The 18,130-nt window shown below is 37.5% G+C and overlaps 2 protein-coding genes across 12 annotated transcripts in view; one reads left to right on the top strand and one right to left on the bottom strand.

The window, feature by feature from the left end:
- LOC107265196 (ankyrin-3) overlaps positions 1-14,631 on the bottom strand; it is a 25,605-nt gene extending 10,974 nt beyond the window's left edge. For 3 of the 11 annotated variants that reach the window (XM_015734384.2, XM_015734383.2, XM_015734385.2), the window contains exons 1-26: positions 14,486-14,631; positions 11,728-11,829; positions 11,521-11,653; positions 11,120-11,283; positions 10,882-11,037; positions 10,676-10,804; positions 10,383-10,580; positions 10,013-10,309; positions 9,245-9,442; positions 8,308-8,454; positions 7,299-7,448; positions 7,054-7,194; positions 6,729-6,884; positions 6,370-6,666; positions 6,099-6,282; positions 5,841-5,960; positions 5,684-5,771; positions 5,595-5,612; positions 5,303-5,527; positions 5,057-5,202; positions 4,672-4,880; positions 4,381-4,585; positions 4,133-4,322; positions 3,919-4,057; positions 3,542-3,830; positions 3,299-3,448 (exon numbers count right to left, since the gene is read on the bottom strand). In XM_015734384.2, the coding sequence (XP_015589870.1) occupies positions 3,299-3,448; positions 3,542-3,830; positions 3,919-4,057; positions 4,133-4,322; positions 4,381-4,585; positions 4,672-4,880; positions 5,057-5,202; positions 5,303-5,527; positions 5,595-5,612; positions 5,684-5,771; positions 5,841-5,960; positions 6,099-6,282; positions 6,370-6,666; positions 6,729-6,884; positions 7,054-7,194; positions 7,299-7,448; positions 8,308-8,454; positions 9,245-9,442; positions 10,013-10,309; positions 10,383-10,580; positions 10,676-10,804; positions 10,882-11,037; positions 11,120-11,283; positions 11,521-11,653; positions 11,728-11,829; positions 14,486-14,527 (4,273 nt within the window). In that variant the 5' untranslated portion in view covers positions 14,528-14,631. Of the gene's footprint in view, positions 1-1,931; positions 2,127-2,202; positions 2,398-3,298; positions 3,449-3,541; positions 3,831-3,918; positions 4,058-4,132; positions 4,323-4,380; positions 4,586-4,671; positions 4,881-5,056; positions 5,203-5,302; positions 5,528-5,594; positions 5,613-5,683; positions 5,772-5,840; positions 5,961-6,098; positions 6,283-6,369; positions 6,667-6,728; positions 6,885-7,053; positions 7,195-7,298; positions 7,449-7,646; positions 8,080-8,307; positions 8,455-9,244; positions 9,443-10,012; positions 10,310-10,382; positions 10,581-10,675; positions 10,805-10,881; positions 11,038-11,119; positions 11,284-11,520; positions 11,654-11,727; positions 11,830-12,874; positions 13,397-14,485 lie in introns of those variants that run through there. The other 8 variants (XM_025082594.1, XM_015734388.2, XM_025082591.1 and 5 more) reach the window with 6 other exon arrangements.
- LOC107265198 (E3 ubiquitin-protein ligase TTC3) overlaps positions 6,006-18,130 on the top strand; it is a 16,494-nt gene continuing 4,369 nt past the window's right edge. Inside the window, exons 1-13 of the mRNA XM_025082595.1 lie at positions 6,006-6,046; positions 15,397-15,531; positions 15,591-15,698; positions 15,774-15,961; positions 16,029-16,155; positions 16,246-16,367; positions 16,466-16,598; positions 16,708-16,893; positions 16,972-17,078; positions 17,166-17,241; positions 17,377-17,498; positions 17,576-17,694; positions 17,784-18,074. Coding sequence (XP_024938363.1) covers positions 15,807-15,961; positions 16,029-16,155; positions 16,246-16,367; positions 16,466-16,598; positions 16,708-16,893; positions 16,972-17,078; positions 17,166-17,241; positions 17,377-17,498; positions 17,576-17,694; positions 17,784-18,074 — 1,438 coding nt within the window. The 5' untranslated portion in view covers positions 6,006-6,046; positions 15,397-15,531; positions 15,591-15,698; positions 15,774-15,806. The remainder of the gene's footprint in view (positions 6,047-15,396; positions 15,532-15,590; positions 15,699-15,773; positions 15,962-16,028; positions 16,156-16,245; positions 16,368-16,465; positions 16,599-16,707; positions 16,894-16,971; positions 17,079-17,165; positions 17,242-17,376; positions 17,499-17,575; positions 17,695-17,783; positions 18,075-18,130) is intronic.

The following is an 18,130-nucleotide window of genomic DNA, read 5'->3' as shown; positions in this document are numbered from 1 at the left end:
GTATTTTCATCTCAACGCGAACGCAATTCAACGTCACCTCGTATAGTTTTTCGATTAAACTTTTGGCGTGTATCGACCTTTTTCTATTTACACATCAACGATTCGGTAAATTCGAAATAAAGTACATCTACAGTGAACTCTCAACAATCTCTATAGTTATGTGTATATGTGCATTATATATTTGTAATATATATATATAAACTTGTCAAAGGGTAATTATGAGGACGTGCGGCACTCACAACGGCAAGCCGATGTATTTTTTGTTTCCTAAAAAAAAAAAAAAAACTAAACCTGGAGACATGTGGCATTGGAGTCTAATCTAGCCTGACGGAACCATTCCCTAGTCCATCACAACTTTAAGTGTCTAACATGAAATTTGTTTGGGAAAATTCGGTGTGAGTGCCACTTTATATGGGTGGTCCTCATAAATGCCGATACTCAAGACGAAAAGTCCTGAGAACTACCCTTCTTAAAAAATATATGTATACATATATATATTTGCAATAATAAACTTTTGAAATATGGACACGATTATCCGGCTGTCTTTTTTTTCTCGTATGACATATACTTTTTCATTGCGGTATTAATATCCCATATGGTTGTCTATGATAATGTTGAGGACGGCAGTTTTGTCTGCAATGGTAACAGTACATAAAAGTTTGTATTATTATCGGCATATCGCGAAGGAGAAAAAAGCGAGGCACGCTTTTTTTAATCAATATTTCTCGTCCTTCATATAGTTACGCTGTATTATATGTAGTCAGAGTGATAATTTAAGCAAAGGACAGTTAATTAGTCGCTTGCATCGATTATCATACAAAGTGTCGAATAGACGATAAATTGAAAACAAAACGAAAATATACGAGCTCGTAAGTTGATCTCACGAAAATTATCCGCGCTACGTAATTCCGCGATTGCCCATGGGAGATTTATTTATCTCGTATACGAAATTTTTTTTTTTTTTCTTATTTCTCTCTTTTTACTTAACTTATTCATTCCACATCCTCCACATCGGTATGACTGTCACTTATGGCATCGTCCGTGACGTCCTTTACGCTCAAAAAATTCTCCATCTTGTTTAAGTTTCTCATAACGATCTGTGAGGCGGCTGATATCTCAAAATCCCCCTGATAGTCATCTCGAAGTCCACAAGCACCATCCTGATCCTCGTCCTCGTCAGAAGCGTCCATATCCTCGATATCGGTGGTCGGCATTACAATGATTTCCGGTGCGTTTGAATTAGGCGGGAATTTTGAATTCTCTCCGGTGACATTCATGCGGCGTCTCACTTCGATAGAGAAAGGACCGTCGCCTTCTTTCGTCGTGATGGTCTCATCGAATTCCGCAAGTAGGTCTGACCTTGCTTCCACGTAAATCGTAAAATGGTCTTCCGCTTCGTCATTGGACATGTCCTCCAGGTCCGTTTCAGCCTGACAGATATTATTAACGATGATCAGATTCTTCCGATCCGTTTTATCAGTGATTTCAAGATTTTCCGGATCACTCGTATAGATCTCGTCCACGTCTGTTAGATTTTCCACGAAATTATTTCCACGCTCTCCATCGGGAGTCTTGCATGACTCATCGATAGCGACCGTGTCGCTTGTACCATCTGTCAGTGTCACGGATATTACGGGATTCGACGGATTTTGAATTGGCAAATTGATCCCGCGCTTATTTGGACTTGGATTGCGCGGTTGGGTCGAACTCGTAAGGGTGAGTTCACCCTCGGAATCAGTGTCTGAGAAGTGCAGCGATGAATTATTCATCATTGCGTTTAGGCGTCTACGCGTTGACCTTGACTTTCGTCTGACCTTGACGTTGTCACTCTTTGAGCGGGACGGACTCGACGAGACCGACGACTTTTCATTGACTTCGTCGTTCTTCTCTTCCAGAGTGGATCCCGTGCGACAGCTTACTTTTTTCAAATTCTCCAATTCCTTCGTTTGGCAGCTGGCTGGGTCGTCTGTACACGTTGGCAACGTCGCGACGCTATCTTCCGATGCGTTTGCCAGTTCTGGTGCTTCACTCATGACGACTCGATTTTTTTGCTCTATTGGACTTTTATGTTTGGTTTAATTAAATCGCGGATTGTAAACGGAAATTATAAGCGAACTCAAAATAACCTGAAACGGAAAATGAGAAAAAAATCAAAATTTGAAAAATTAAAAGAAATTTCGTTGGGTCTGTGATGAGACTCACGTGTTTTTTTTTTTTTGAAGTCCTAAAAAATCGCTCGGTTATATATATATATATATGTATATATATCTTTATTTGTAATTTAATATGCCATTGCGACACAGTACAGTTGACGGTTTGCTTCGTACTAAGAAATCCGTTATGACTCTACGAAATGTTGTTGATGAAGTTACGCTTTATTGAATTAGCGAAGCCCCACTTGATAAATAAGCCATAAGTGGATCGTCGTGGTCCCGTTAAACAAAAATGGATAAAGAAAGAATTTCCAGAAAATCCGCATAATTAAAAAAAAAACTGAACTCAATTATTCCTTTTTATTATATATAGAGTATAAATATAGTTTTTTTCTTCATCTTTCAAACCGTAGATTTCGTCTGGTCGGTTGTATGATTTTCGAAATTAAAAAAAATTTTAATCATTGTACACGTATTATAATATTGATTCGTTCAATTAATCTTTGTATTTAAATTTTTAATCTATACTTCACGATTATTGTGTTGCGCCAGGAGTGTCCTGACTCCAAGAAAAGTGCGAACGCCAGGCCAACCAGTCCGCGCGTGCAAGAATACGTTAGTTCGAACGGAAGACGGCCTGGCAACCGATAGCTTGATACTAAAATCGCACATTTTACGCATTTTTAGAAGTGCAGCTTATGGCTGCTGCACCCCCAAGAATGAGACAGTCCACAATTAGAATTCAAACGGATAAGCTGCTCTCGTGGAGTAGACTCTGTACAGGAGATATTCTCCATTACCGTACGGTACTTATTGTGAGTCATATTTCACGTCGATCAACGTCGTATCGCTGTATCTATTTCTTTTCCTCCGTTTGCTTCAATAAACCGTCACTGTTTTGTTATATTCACGCGAGTTCTAATTCCTAAACCGGCACCAATCCCAATAATCTCTTAGACCTAACCTCTCAACCGAACACCGTCGTCGAGACGCTCGGGCACAACGACTGTTTATTTTTCAACAAATCATGTCGTGCATGTTCAGATTTTTAGGCATTAGATCACGTTACGCACTCACTCAAAAATTCTTAATGATTTCTTTTTTACTTAAAATAATTCTACAGCGAATAATAATCTTTGTCATACCTGTTTGCTCTTTCTGTAAAGTATCGGTTATGAATTTCTGTTCACATGGAGAGGTTGATTTTGGTTCGTCCGATTTTTCCTTGTTGTCCTTCTGATATTGTGATTGGAACCGGTCAATCTTTTGGCTGATGATATTAGAATCCTCAAAGTCTACGTAACACGAATAATGCAAGTTACAGAAGTAAAATTGAAAATCAAATAACTTTTTGCCGTTACAGAAATTCTGATTCACGTTAAACTTACCCATTTTTCCGTCGAGTTTCCCTTGAATTTTTGTAGTGCTCATTATTTCCGGAAGTACTATATTTAGTATGCAAATTGGCTGCTGAGGGGGTTCCCCTTTGGCTATCTTGGGCTCCCGCATGAATAGCATCCTGGCCACTGGATCCAGCAGGGGATCCTTGACTTTTACATGAAAGGACAATCTATTTTGACGGAACGCTTTAAAAGTGAATTTCAATTGTACTCCAGACTTGGTTACAGGCACTAGGTTCCCACTGAATTCAATATAAAGATCTTTGCCGTCCAATGCCTGAAGGAGATAAGTTTTACATTGAAAATAAACCGAAGGACCATCAAAGCTACTGGATTTAAATTTTATCTTAAGCGACGTCACGTACCTCCACGTCACGGCTTTTGACAATTTCCAAAAATTCTTCCTGCTTTTCCAACGTATGCATTCCTTCCTTGCCGTCCGTCATACACAATATTCTCAACGTTGCTTCTAGAAGGTCCATTCTCTTTGAGTAAATGACAAAACTGCAACAATACATTGGGTTTAGAAAATTTATCTTCTCGTCCTTATTAAATAATTAGGTATACTGTTTTACGCACTTTGTAATAAATGGTACGAATAAGGATTCCTTGTATAATTCCGTGGCCATTTTTGGTACTTCGCCAATATTTCGACAATCCATTAACCAAAATCTTGCCGATACCGTAGTCGTGAATGAGACTCTGTCGTTCATAAATGTCAAAGGCGTCGATCCGGTAACGTCTTCCCACTGAGCTTCACTAGTACCACCTTAATGATATATATCGTATTAGTATATTTTTTGACTGAAACATTTTTCCAAAATTACCTGCGATACTGCATAATAAACGTAAGGTCGGTGTTTCACCGCCATATTGATTAATCATTCCTTTATTGGCAGCTTGTGGCACTGGTATCGTCAGTGTTATTGGTTTATGGAATTTTCTTCTTCGAGGCTCGATCGTAATTACCGGTGATACTGCCACGCAATTTCCCAAAAGCTTAGCGGTCAATTCAGCCGGTATTACATGTGCCTAAGATAACAACGATATTACCATTATAAGCTTTGTTATCAGTAATTGGATATAGATTATTGTTTTTGTGTTGATTACAAAAGCACCTGTAATCCAACTTTGATTTTCTTGGTTAATGCCCCAGGTGGAAATACAGCCTGCACGTGATCGACAACGCTTGAAATCAAAATTCCACCCTCAGCTCCAATTACGTGAATTTCTTGTTTTATTCGTGTTACAATAGCAAAGTATTGTGGGAAATCGGTCGTTATTATTCGTGTTATTCTCCCCGCGTAGGAAGTACTCATTTGAGGATCTAAGGATATATATATATATATAAATATTAAATTACCATGATGGAAATGAGAAAATTTCAAGGCAAACAAGTTTGTGATGACGTATACATATATGTGAGACAGTCTCATGACGTTCACGCAGCCATGTCTTTAAATTGAAATTGTAGATTAATACGTGGAAACAAATACACCGTACCGTATGGTGTGTTCATCAAAGTATCATCGTTATCAGCAGAGTTATCATGTTCCTTCCACGTTTCGCCATTTTCACTTCGTAAAATAATGATCTCGCGTTCCTTGCCTTGTACGGAGGCAAAGTGAGGCACGTCAATTAGGACAGGCCTGAAGAATATATTTTGAAGGGGATGACCAGTGGATAGATATGTTTTTAATTATTATTTTAATTAATCAATATACGAAATTAATCATTTTTAATATTTACCCTAAAAATGTCGCACTGACAGGTCCCATTTCTATTATGCGGGTAGCTAATGCTTCGCCCTCCATCAAGGGTGGCGGATTAGATATTTTACTTGGTTTTACCAATCTGCATGTTACCCTTATTGGCATTGTCGCTCTTCGGGGTGGAACGATTATGCGAATTCCACTGTGTCTGCAACCCTTCATTGCACCGCCACGTGCATCGACTAGGAAACTTACTAGGAATCTGATGAAAATTATTAATTTAATAAATATACCTTTATTACTGTGGTAGATAACGTTGCGATACTTACGATCTGAAGTGTAATCTCCTGTAAGGATAATTAAATTTGATTAATTCGTGGATTAATTAAATTTTATAATTAACAGTCTCAAAGCTTACCCCAAATTCATACTGTCTTGCATATCGAAATTTTCTGCCGAGCAATAATTGCTGCTTTGAACGAACTCTTGTTTGTCCTCTTTTAAAACTGAAAATATTCCGATTTTTAGTGTGAGACAAATTTTTATTCCAAATTGTTACAATTTCAATTGCTTACCTTGTCTATGAATGGGATCATCCCTCGTTACGTCAATAGGCAACGAATCGTCCCTCAAGCTTTTCATTAAATCAGCAGTCAAGTATCGATAAGGTTGTTCGCTTATCAATGTGTCAGAACCTAAGAATAATTTGAAAAATTTTAATTGCAGATTATAATACGGGGATAGTCTGAACAGTGAAATATTACGAACAAGAATCCGTGTGGTAAGTTTGAAAAAAAAAATTTGAAAATTTATATATCTCATTCCTCCGTTACCTCCTTCGTCATCCGAATCGGACATAAAGTTCGTTTCTTGTAAACTTTCCGGCGCGATGACTTTGTACTTTTCCTCCCAGTTTTTATTGTTGGGTGCTAAATTGTCATAAGACAATCCCTTGAGTACCTCCATCACAGATATATATCCTAGTTTTTGAGCAATATTCAATGCTGTCAAGCCGTCCTGTAAGAGAATTTAAAAAATCCATAATCGAATACCGTTTACGTGATTTATATAAAAATTATTAAGATTCACGTAAATTCTATCTACCTTCGTACGTGCTTTCTGAGATGCATTTCCCTCCAGCAATGCAGATGCAATATGCGCGTGTCCCTGCTGCGCCGCCTGGTGCAACGGCGTATAATTTTGATCGGTTCTCACATCGATCTCAGCATTGTGCTTAAGCAGGAAACGTATCATAGATAAATTTCCAAAGTGTGCGGCAACGTGAATCGGCCTGTAACCAGTTTCTGTTTGACTCTCGACATTCGCCCCATTTTTCACGAGGATCGAGGCTACTCGAATGAAATCTTCTTGAGCGCACAGATGCAGCGCGGTTAATCCATTCTGAAGTGAATTTATAAAGGTTCAGTAACGACTGTAAAATAATTTTTTTATTCAGACCATACCTTCGCCCTGTGATTTGGATCTGCGCCATGTTCGATTAATAAATTTGTCATGTCGTAGTGACCCCTCTGAGCGCTCAGATGTAACGGTGTGAATCCAGCTTTAGATTCCACGTTCGCATTCGCACCGTGCTCCAGCAAAGTCGATGCTATGTCCATCTGAATAGATGAATAAAATTTGTTCAATACTATCTCATTTTTTTCATTCATTGGCACTCATCACTCCAACCGGTAGCAATGCTTCCAAACGGCCAAGCCAGCGTTCTGCACAGCTGGAGTGATGAGGGTTAATCATTTGTTTCTGCTGATAGATTATTGTATTGCCCACCTGATTTTTGCGAGCAGCAATGTGCAAGGGCGTAAGTCCATTTTGCGAAGCAACGTGTGGTGATGCACCTTTGTCTAATAAAAGCGTAGCGACATTTGGATGATCGTAGTGACAAGCCATATGGAGCGGTGTAATTTCATTCTGAAAAATTTTTCAAAATTTTTTTATTCCACTTCCCATACACCAATTTATCAGGTTTCAAATATCGTTGTACGGTCAATCTTCAATTTTCATATCGAACGAACCTTCCCATGGGCATCCAAGGCGCTGTCTTTCTGAAGCAGAATCTTGGCCACATTTATATTACCGTATTTAGCCGCTATGTGCAACGGGGTGAAACCATTTTTCGTCGAAGCTTTCAGCGATGCATTATTTTCCACGAGTATCGCCGCAACCTGTTGACGATACGAATGATTGAGGATATCGAAAAAATTACGTACAGTAATCAGTCAGTAAGGATTATAAAGAAAAACACACAGTATCGTCTCGAATGCATATTAGTATCGTGATTAAACGTGATGAAGGTTAGAATAAAAGAAATCTAACGTAAATTTATTAGCGTTAACTCGATTACGCAAAAGCACTGTGCTTACCTCGTGAAATTAATGCCTTTTCAAAATTTCCCATTAAATATTCTAGAACCGTACTAGTGCTGTCGCGAGAAAAAGAAATTCTACAAAAGTCCTCGCGCACTACGATTACTAACCACGTCCAAACTGAAATGACGTAATTTTTGCCCGATGAACAATGACCGATCCGGCAAACTTATGATATGGACTTTTGCCCCGTGCAATTAAAGTGCTTGAACTCGATAAGGCTGAGATTTACTAGAACAATATCAATTTCTATTGTTATTGTCGGCCGGTAGCGATAACCATTTTGAAAGAAGATTAGATACGTGCGGTTCTACAATCTCCACATGTGGTATATCGCGTTACCGTTTGACGATCGTTCGCGATCAGTCATTGTTCATTGTTCATACGTTACCCAACGTCGACGTAGTGTGCAACGAAAGAAAAAGAGGATATAAATAAATAAAGGTGCTCCCCCTGCATTTATTTTTCGATTAACGCCTTAAACTGTAAAATCAGGGTCTACAGTAAGATAAATACAAGGATAAATATAACAAGTGAAAATTAACAGGTGGTGATAATTCATTCATATGAGGTACTCTCGATGTCGCGACCAAAACAGATAAATTGTATTTTGTGTATTTATGTAATCCGCGATTTTTGATATCTCTTTGTACGTTACCTCCTCCTGGCCCTCTTTCGCTGCTATATGCAACGCCGTGTACATGTCCTTCGTAGTCGTGTCGACGGCCGCGCCGTGTTGCAACAGTAGCATGACTATATCTACGTTGCCAAGTCGCGATGCAATGTGCAACGGAGTTTGTTGTTCCTGTAAAGGAATGACCGTAGCTGTAGGCCAAACGTTAATGTCAACAGATCCTGCATGACGTGTGTATATTTTATTGAAATAATTTATTCGATCATTTGACTCCACGTGGTTGTGCCTGATTAAGTGGATTGATATGCTGTAATATTTTCGAAATTTTTTTTCTACGGTTTCAAAAATTAGTGTTTTCTTTTTTTGTACATTTATATAGATATATACGCGACCCTTTAAATAATTCTCTCTCTCTCACACACACACACACACACATATGGATAAAGCTCATTAAAAACAGCCCTCTCTAACATTTATTATCTCTACTGCTAGATACGATGTCTTTTTACTATGTATAGTGTCACGATGAGTGTAAATACAGTGAAATGGATTTCTAATCCATTCGTCTACGGACACAATCTTCTAAAAATAATTCTGAAGTGCACGCGACGACATCACGAAGGATGTTGATTATTTCGAACGCGCTGTAAGATGAAAGCGAGAACACACAGAGAGACTGGTTAATGGTTCATGCTGTTAATTTAGGTAATAACCGACGCATTCAGGAACTATGATGGCGGGTTTGTACATATAGAAACATACTATGATAAAAAGTTGACGGAACGAAGTCGAAATGAGAATAGGGTGAAAAGATTTTAGTTACGGTGGGGGGATGAATTTTTTGTTGGATGACACAAATAAAAGGAGGGATATTGGTTGCCCGGTTTTAATGGTAGGTCATAGAGACTCATTAAAATCTGATGCGACTAGAAGCTGGGTTTTTGGCGTTTATTGTACTTACCCTTGCACGAGCATCGACCTTGGCTCCGTTTCTTAGTAAAATTCGAATAATGTCGGTCTGATTAGCTCTAGCAGCTAGATGAAGGGGTGTTTCACCCCTGACCGTTGGCACGTCGGGATTGGCTTCGTGCTGTAGTAGGAATATCACTATATTCATACATCCCATAAAACTGGCCACGTGTAACGGAGTCAGCCCGGACTGTAAAATACACGTGTTTTAGATTAACATTGTTATTATTCGATCGAAAGCTGCCTCCTGCGAACCAATAAAATTGGCACACTCTCTCTTCCATTGTTCCTGGTGAATTCAAGCAGTTACGAATAACATTAGCGAACACAAGCGGTCTCTCGTTCTCCTCGTGCTCAGCCGAATATGGCTTAGACGATTTATTAGTCTAATTGTATTACTCGATGTGCAAAAATAAAATACACGAGCCGTTAACCAGTCCTCTACTCTAATTGCGTGATCTTAATACGTTATAACATTTTGCTGCTCTCGGTGCACTTTACAGAAGCCTTATCAATTATCTTATTAATCTTACTGCATCCTGGACCAAACTTTATATACAGCCTAGAGTGGCAAGTATATACAAAGCCATATTAAATTTTTTTGTTTTATGTAATCGATGAAAAATCAATTAGATCCTTTTTTTACACAAGTGTCGAAAAATTTTTATTATTATTGTTCAACTGGCCTTCCTTCGATATTCGTTAAAAAAATGTAGCTTTTGTTAACTTTTTGTTTTTCGATTAACACAAAATTAATTACCTCCGTAGTGGACTCGATGGAGGCTCCGTGCTTCAGAAGAAGCTCCACTACCTTGATTCGATTTTTTTTGCAAGCGATGTGAAGTGGCGTGAAACCGTTAAGGGCGCGTGCATTGGGATCCGCCTTGCGATCCAAGAGTAATTTTGCGACTCTAACGTGACCGCAGTGTGCAGCCACATGAAGCGATGTCAAATAGTCTATGGTAACCTCATCGACTGGTGCACGATGATACAGAAGAACACGTGCAGCATCCACGTGGTCTCCTTGAGATGCCATATGAAGTGGCGCTAAGCCGTTCTAATCAGACAAAGTTAATAAATAATTAATTAATTTTGTCTATTTTTATTTATAATCGTTCTTGCCTACGTACTTTCGTTCGTGCACTGATCGGTGCTGAATTTTCCAAAAGCGTCGACACCACTTGGTCGTGACCCGATCGTGCTGCACAGTGAAGCGGTGTCAGGCCGTCTCGTGTCTTTGCATCGATCATGGCTGAATTTTCCAAAAGTATTTTTACCATGTTGTTTTTTCCCCATTTCGCTGCCACGTGTAACGGGCTTATGTTGTGCTTGACGGAAAAAATTAATATTCACGTAACAGGGGTTGTTTTTTCTTGGTATTTGGATTTTTATAAAATATTTTTTATTTTTTTTTTTCTCATACCTTTGCTAAATAGTTTACGTCAGCGCCCCGTTTTATCAGTAATCTTGCTATCTCTTCGTTTCCATAATGAGCCGCTATGTGGAGTGGAGTGAATCCACTTTTCGACGTGACGTCGGGCTTATGGTCGTTCTGTAAGGTTTTTTTGAAAATTATTTTGACAGTTTTACACGCTTCAATGGGGTATTTTGATTTTGATTTTATTTTACCTGCAGCAACAAATCAGCAGCTTTGCAGTCATCTTTTTTAGCTGCAATATGCAATGCCGGTAATCGTACTTTCCCTTTGGAGTCGTTTTCGAGTAAGACGCTGACCACTTTGTCATGGCCTTGTTGCATGGCCACTGCCAGAGGTGTAAAGCCATCCTGTGTAATATTAATTGTCGTTATACCGTACTTTTATGCAAATCCGATGAAATATTTCATTAGCGTCGGAATAATTAATTACCTCGGTAGCTAAACTTTGATTAGCCTCGTTACACAGTAAAATCTTTACTACTTGGTCGTGATTCTCTTGGGCAGCCATATATAACGGCGTGAACCCATTTTGTGATTGGATATTAACCGCAGCACCATACTGAAGAAGGATATTGACTATCTCGGCTTGGCCGGCTGTGAATTAACAAGTAATTAATTAAATGAATGACCTTGAATTAATTAATCGAAATATTCACTTGTTAATACTCTAAAGTGTTGTAGTGTAAAAAAAAAGAAAATTCTAATTAATACTAACACTAACTATTATACTAATCGATACGATTTCGTACAAAGCTTCTATTGCCCTGTATATAGTACATGTATCAGCATTTATTTGCATAAAGTATTTTCTTCGTTCCCTGCACTACTTACCTAGGGAAGCTATATGCAATGCAGTATTTCCCTTCTTGGTCGCAGCGTCGACTTTGGCACCCCTTTTTAATAATTCTGTCACTATCTCCACGTGACCATCCTTCGATGCTAAATGCAATGCATTTAATCCATTCTATAAAAAAAAAAAATTATATTTTAATTACAACACGATTTACTTGCCCAATCTAACTTCTCGTTTATATTTACCGAATTGGATGTGTTAATGTCTAAATTCGTATCGAGATATTCGATGACTTTTTCGAGATTTCCAGACCGAGCAGCTCGAAGAAATGCTGTCGTGTCGTCAGCCTGAATGAAAATAGGCAAGAAAATTGTATTACTTATTTAACGCGTCTAAATATTCACTGACCCAATTTACGAAGTTACGCAAGGTAAGGGAATCGCTTGTATTTTTTAAAGGGGATATAAAATCCTTCGTTTTCATTATTGTTGCTCAACCTCGGTGTTATTATTTACGGTCGCATGACGAAGTTCTTTAACGATATCGATCTCGTACCAAATCGGGCAGCTATAATGCTTAAGGGTAAAGAAGGGGTATACTTATGAGTTGCTGATATATTGTTAGTATTCACGTTAAACTACGTCACTCTGCTCGAGGAAGATATAAGAGTGGAGAATAATGGTGAAGAAATATTTTTCATGGGGATGTAACAGACTCTATCATCCTTTATATTTTTCAAAAGTAATTTAGGTTGATGGAAATTTCGTAAAAGTCGTAAAAAATTTCGTTTCAGTCTGACTATAGCTAGTGTAATTGCTACTGGTTTATTTATTTAGTATCAAAGGCGTGCGGTGCGGGCTTTCGGGTTCTTCGGCCCTTAGGGTTGTTTGAACGAAAGGGGTTTAAAAAATGAGAAAGATAGCCGAGAACCTTCCATTCTAACAATTGTGGTTCACCCCCTATTCACGCTATGCAACGCTCCGCTATGACACAATCGATCCTCTTGGAATACTTTATCAAGAGACCATGGTTTATCATGCTACGATAATAAAAGTATATTCAAGCTTACCAAAAACGAAATAACGACAGTAATAATATCTTTGCAAAAGAAAAATGTATCACTCTATAAAATTCCCACCCTTTTACCCGAACGCCCTTAAAATCCATACCAGCCAATATCAGGCGGCCTCCCAAAATTGACTGAACCTTCTAAATCCCATAAGCGATATATGATTACACCGTAATAAATAATTTTTTATAAATTTATTTTCATAACAATTTTGAAAATTCACAAGGTATATAAAATTTGCAAATTTACAAATTTCTTTATCGAACCATCATTCAGACACATACCCTACCCGACATATCCCTCGTTCCACACTCTTATCATACCTGATTAGTATTATCAGTGACCATCCTGATCGCCTACAGCCCCGTATCCACGGAGCGCACCACAACGAGCCCCTATAATTTTAATTCACCACTTGCCGTTATCCAGTAAAGAGTTTCACGTCGAGTCACCATACACGCGGCACCGGGAACGCCAAAAGCAGGAGGCAGCGGCAGGAGCCGCCCCGTAAAGAAACAAGGGCGCAGGCTCGATGGGCAACGATTACGCGAAAAGTATGGGGGATGTTTAGCGGCGCCACGGGCCAGTGCCACTGGCCCACGGGTACGTGTTTCAAAGGCGCGCACCGGCTACATACGAAAACTGTCCCTGCATACGCCTTCCGGGGATGCCCGATTATGGGGGTGGAATAACACAGCCACTGCGTCTATCACGAGACGCGCATATAGATCTCCAATTTCGAACGTGGCAAATTCTCTAAGGTCGACTTTTGTCACTCATGGATAAGGGCTTGTACGGATAACGCGTATACTTGGACTTGGACTTTGCTATGCTTCGACATCGGAGGTAGGTGCGACTGCGTTGCCACCCACTGCGATCAATAAAGCCTAAGACTGGCCCCATGTCACGTGCGAGGGTGACAACTGCCTGCCTACCTACCTACCTAACTACCAACTTGACGGTGGCCATGCTTAGAATCAACCCCTGTCTCTAGCATTCACTTCCTTCTTCATCCCTTTACTCATTCGCAATGTCATACCCTATCTGGGCACACGTATGCGTGGACTTTTACTACACCCTGATATTTCGATCGAAGGGTTTGACACACCCCGCTTGACCTCGACGGCAGTAACGTTCTTATGTCAGCTTATAATTACCATAGTGATCACTCTACCTATTTGAACTGTCCTTGTATTATGACAGGAGATCGGCTTGATTGGGGATATACCTTTCTATTTTGATTTCAGGTAATCATATTTATGACGGTCTATCGTTATTTTCTCGTAAATTCGATGCTGATCGAAAATCCATTTTTAGGGTACCAACTGTAATTTATCAAACGCTTGACAATCTTTATTGTCCACGAAACTTATTGTATTTCGTATGATAATCTCGCTGAAGGTTAGAGTAGTTAGTGGCACGTGGTGGATTATGACAGTTTTTACCTAAAAATAGAAACAAGCCCGGCCTACTGAGGTGTGCCAATAATAAACTCATTTCACGTTATATAGTCGGAAAATGATAGATAGGAATACTAGAAAAAAGGATTGCTAAGTGATTGTTGATCTTTGAGTAGAGTAGCAGCTGTCACTGTTATTTCTTGTTAACTACATGTTCAATTAATCATTTATTTTGTTAAAGGATTCTCGTGCTGTGTCAGTACGTATCAATATGTATTTGCGTGTTTCGTGCTGTTATCTTGCCACCACTGCAAACTTTTACTCAGCTGTCGTTATTACGTTATACATTCATTATGTCAGAAGACGCAAAGCTCGTATGTTGGCCAGTATGCTCGATCGGTCTGTACGAAAGCTCGCTAGCCGGTAACTAATTTTTATTCAGGCGCCTCGATGTCATCGCGAAGACATTTTTCGGACATTTTTTGATCCCTTAAATAATGCGTTATTGATATTACGTTTTATGAAATAATTTACCTCAAGCGTTATGATCGGCGGGAATGCGTCGTCTGCCGTCATTCCTAAATAATAAACTGTGAACTTCGTTTGATGGAGTTTATGTATACGAATCTCTCTTGTAAGCTCTATACTGAAGACATAAGGCTCTCCATTTATTTATAGAACATGTACTATTTGCGAGGGTTTTCTGGTGGCTACGCTTCAAGCTTCATTATCGGTTCTTTCTCTCTCTCTCTCTTTCTCTCTCTCTCTCTCTCTATATATATATATTATTGTTAAGTGTCTCTTGAAAGTTTTTTTAATCTCTGTCAACATCCTTCAGGCATTATGTTGGACAATTTTGTGCCCGGTATATTATATGTATATGGCTGAATAACGTTGTGTAGATTTTCTCAATGATTCTCTGGGAGACTTGTTGCGTTTGTGGACATTCTTTTAAATGTGTGCCATAGCTTTATTCAGTACGATAAAATTATGTCCTGGCAATGATTCATGGCAGCGAGTTTTTATATTAGTTAAATTATTATTTTTTCAGAAAACAAGTGAATATGGTTCAACGTTGTATGGAAATAACTTTTTTTTTTAATTTTTTATTTGTATGTAATTATTTTGATTTCTTTGTAGATTAGCTTCAAATTTATTGTAATTAACTATTTATGTCTGATTTAATATGCTGTATATTTTTTTCAGACCATTTTTCTTCCGTTTAGTATGTCGTACAAAAATACAATTGGATAAGAAGTGGACTACGTATTTGTTTTTAGGTGTTAGCCAATTTTGAAAAAAATATGGTACGTATATGAACTTTGAAAAATATGGAAGTTATAAAGTGCGCATGTATATTCTGTGCGCAATATATTCTTGTTCTTTGATTTTGTGTTTAAAATATCTGCTGATGCTTATTTTATAAGGTTTGACTACGTTTTTAGGAATGCAGTGCTGCCTCTGATTATTTTCAAAATGCCACGGTAGAGGAAACAAAATGCACCTCTTTCGTGAATTTATCCCGAAAAGATATTAACGAATCGGACAAGGAAAATGAAAATCGTGAAAAAAAAGTTTGGGTTAGTAATAATAAATTCTATTTTATTTTCTACAGTCTGACTACGTTTTTTATTTATAGGAATACAAAACACTTTTGCGAAATGCATCAATAGCTTATACGTCTAAAAAATATGTAATAGCTTCATGTTACTATAAAACTGCATATTGTTTGTCATCAACTATACAAGTAAGTAGTTCAAGTGGATGAATTTTATCGGAAAAATATGGCATTATTTTAAATACAATGCATTTTTCGTTTTAGGATACTCATATTAATAACATTTGTATTCGCTATATGCTATGTATATCCGGATTAGAATCCGAAAAGTTAGAGGATTTAACAGTTATAGTACAGCATCTAATTTCATTGGAAAAAAATATACAGGAAAACGACGTTCATTTTCCTGCAGTATATTATGCACTTGGTAAAGCTCATTGTAAATTATATCGGTAAGTTTTTTAGTACGTTTTTTAAAGATATTTATTTTCAGTATTCTTAATGTTATCCTTGTTGCAGGTTTCTATTAGCCTACGATGCTGTTAACAAGGGTTTTGCATTCTTAAATAATAACGTAAAAATTAATGAATATTGTATTCCCACGACCAATACTGTTATACCAGAAACCACACGGGAAGGATTATTAGTATGTATAGATATAATTATATTTAATATTCGAATTATTGTAATAATTTGTTATTAGATTCACTGTATAAAAATTATGTACTACTTGCAGGTTGCACTTGTACAGTTAAAAGAGGAGTCCTCCAGTTGGCATCGACCTGATGCTGTTTGTTGCATGGATGAATGTTTAGATCATTCTCCACACTATGCGCCTTCCCGTTATATATTTTTTAGGTAATATATTTCATTGCATTATAATAGATGAAAATCAATTCATTCAAATAAAATTTACCTGCTATGTCGATATCAATAATCCCTTTGTGTATCAATAGTGATCCAGCTTTTAACGGAATGGTCATTCTTACTTGTAATAACGTAACTCATCCTTGTGTTGTCAAATTTCATCAGTCCTGTTGGAAACTTAAAAAGGAACAATTGTCATCAATTAAAAAATTATCTGATAAGGTAATTAACTACTAACTGCTAAATTCGATAATCATATTAAGTTCCACACGCGTTGAAGGATCGATAGAGCTGTTACCTGATAAAAGTTTAAAAATTTTTATTTTTTTAGGATATTATTGGTTATAAGTGTTTTACCCCAAATTGTGAGACTGCTCAAGGTGTACCTAGTATTATAATAAGGGTGGAAGTGGTAGGCGAGGGGGGAAACATTAAAACCCGTTTCGATGCACCAACCAATACTCATAGTTGGCCAAAACGTAATCCTGCTCCACCTAAAGGTGCTATTAAAAAACAAGTAAGCGTATTTTTTATCATCAAATGCTATTTCTAATATTTTTTAATATTACTATACCTTACTGCATTTTTTTTGTAGAATAAGGTCAAACAACAAACTCCAAAACCCAGGAAACTTGGTAATCCTAGTAATTGCATAGTACCTGTGCAGAATTCACAAGTCAAAGAACCGCTTTTCAACGAAGAGTAAGCGTGGTCAACACATTCATTGAATTTCTGATTACTCGTTAAAAATAAGTAGCGTTGCCAATGCCATATCTTTGTTCTTTACAGAGCCGAAATGAAATGGAGGTTAAAAAAACTGGCTTATCTTAGAAATCGTAATTTTGGTATTCCGGAAGAAACTGACGTGAGTTTTCTTTTATCACAATAATTTGCTATACAGATGGTTTGACAAAATTATGTTTATTGATACTTCAACTATTTTCATAATATCATTGGATTGGGTATAAGATACTTATGCCAAATGATCGTATTATTTTAGTGGAGACCAAATAAGGAATGGTTTGGAAATTCATTTATGAAAGTAATAGCAGAAGTTTTGCCAAATCCTGATTTTACGAAAGACGACGCAAAAACATCTTCATTGAAATCTTTTGTTTTTTCGTAAGTAAAAGTTACGAGAGACGTATCGTTGAGAGTATGAGATCCGTGCATTAATCAACTTATGTATTTGTCATTAGATTAATATATGCTTATATAGAAAAGAATGGACCTGTTAAAAGAGCAGATGTTTTAAGAATGTGGAATGACACAAAATTACTCATCGAAAATTATAATTCTGTTCTTAATGACTCTGAAGGCAAACAATAATTCATATTATGAATATTTCATGCAGTTTTATAGTCCAATATTTTATATAATATAATATTACATATTTTAATATTTCAGATATTTTTGATTTTCTCTTGCAATCCTTGAAGATAGTGGCGATCGGTGAATACCTTTGTATTCCAAAAATTCTTCCCCAGCTATATAATATAGTCAAACAGGAAACGGTAGTCTGTCTAAAATTCTTCATTGACAATACATGCACCAATAACATACAGGATCAACCCGAAGAATATGAAAAATATGTCGATGGAGGAACTTTGAACGAAGTAGACATATATGAAGATACATATGGCGAACATATGTATGAAGAAGAACCGTACGAAGAAGACGTGCAAGAAGATATTCTTGGTAATCATATACGGCAAGAATTTATTATTCTTGTATACTAAGAAAATATTCCTCTT

This window comes from Cephus cinctus, unplaced genomic scaffold, assembly GCF_000341935.2.
Source record: "Cephus cinctus unplaced genomic scaffold, Ccin1 Ccin1_scaffold0215, whole genome shotgun sequence".
In the NCBI taxonomy this organism is placed as follows: domain Eukaryota; kingdom Metazoa; phylum Arthropoda; class Insecta; order Hymenoptera; family Cephidae; genus Cephus; species Cephus cinctus.
The sequence above is the reverse complement of the archived record's forward strand: the minus strand, read 5'-3'. Positions and strand labels throughout refer to the sequence as shown.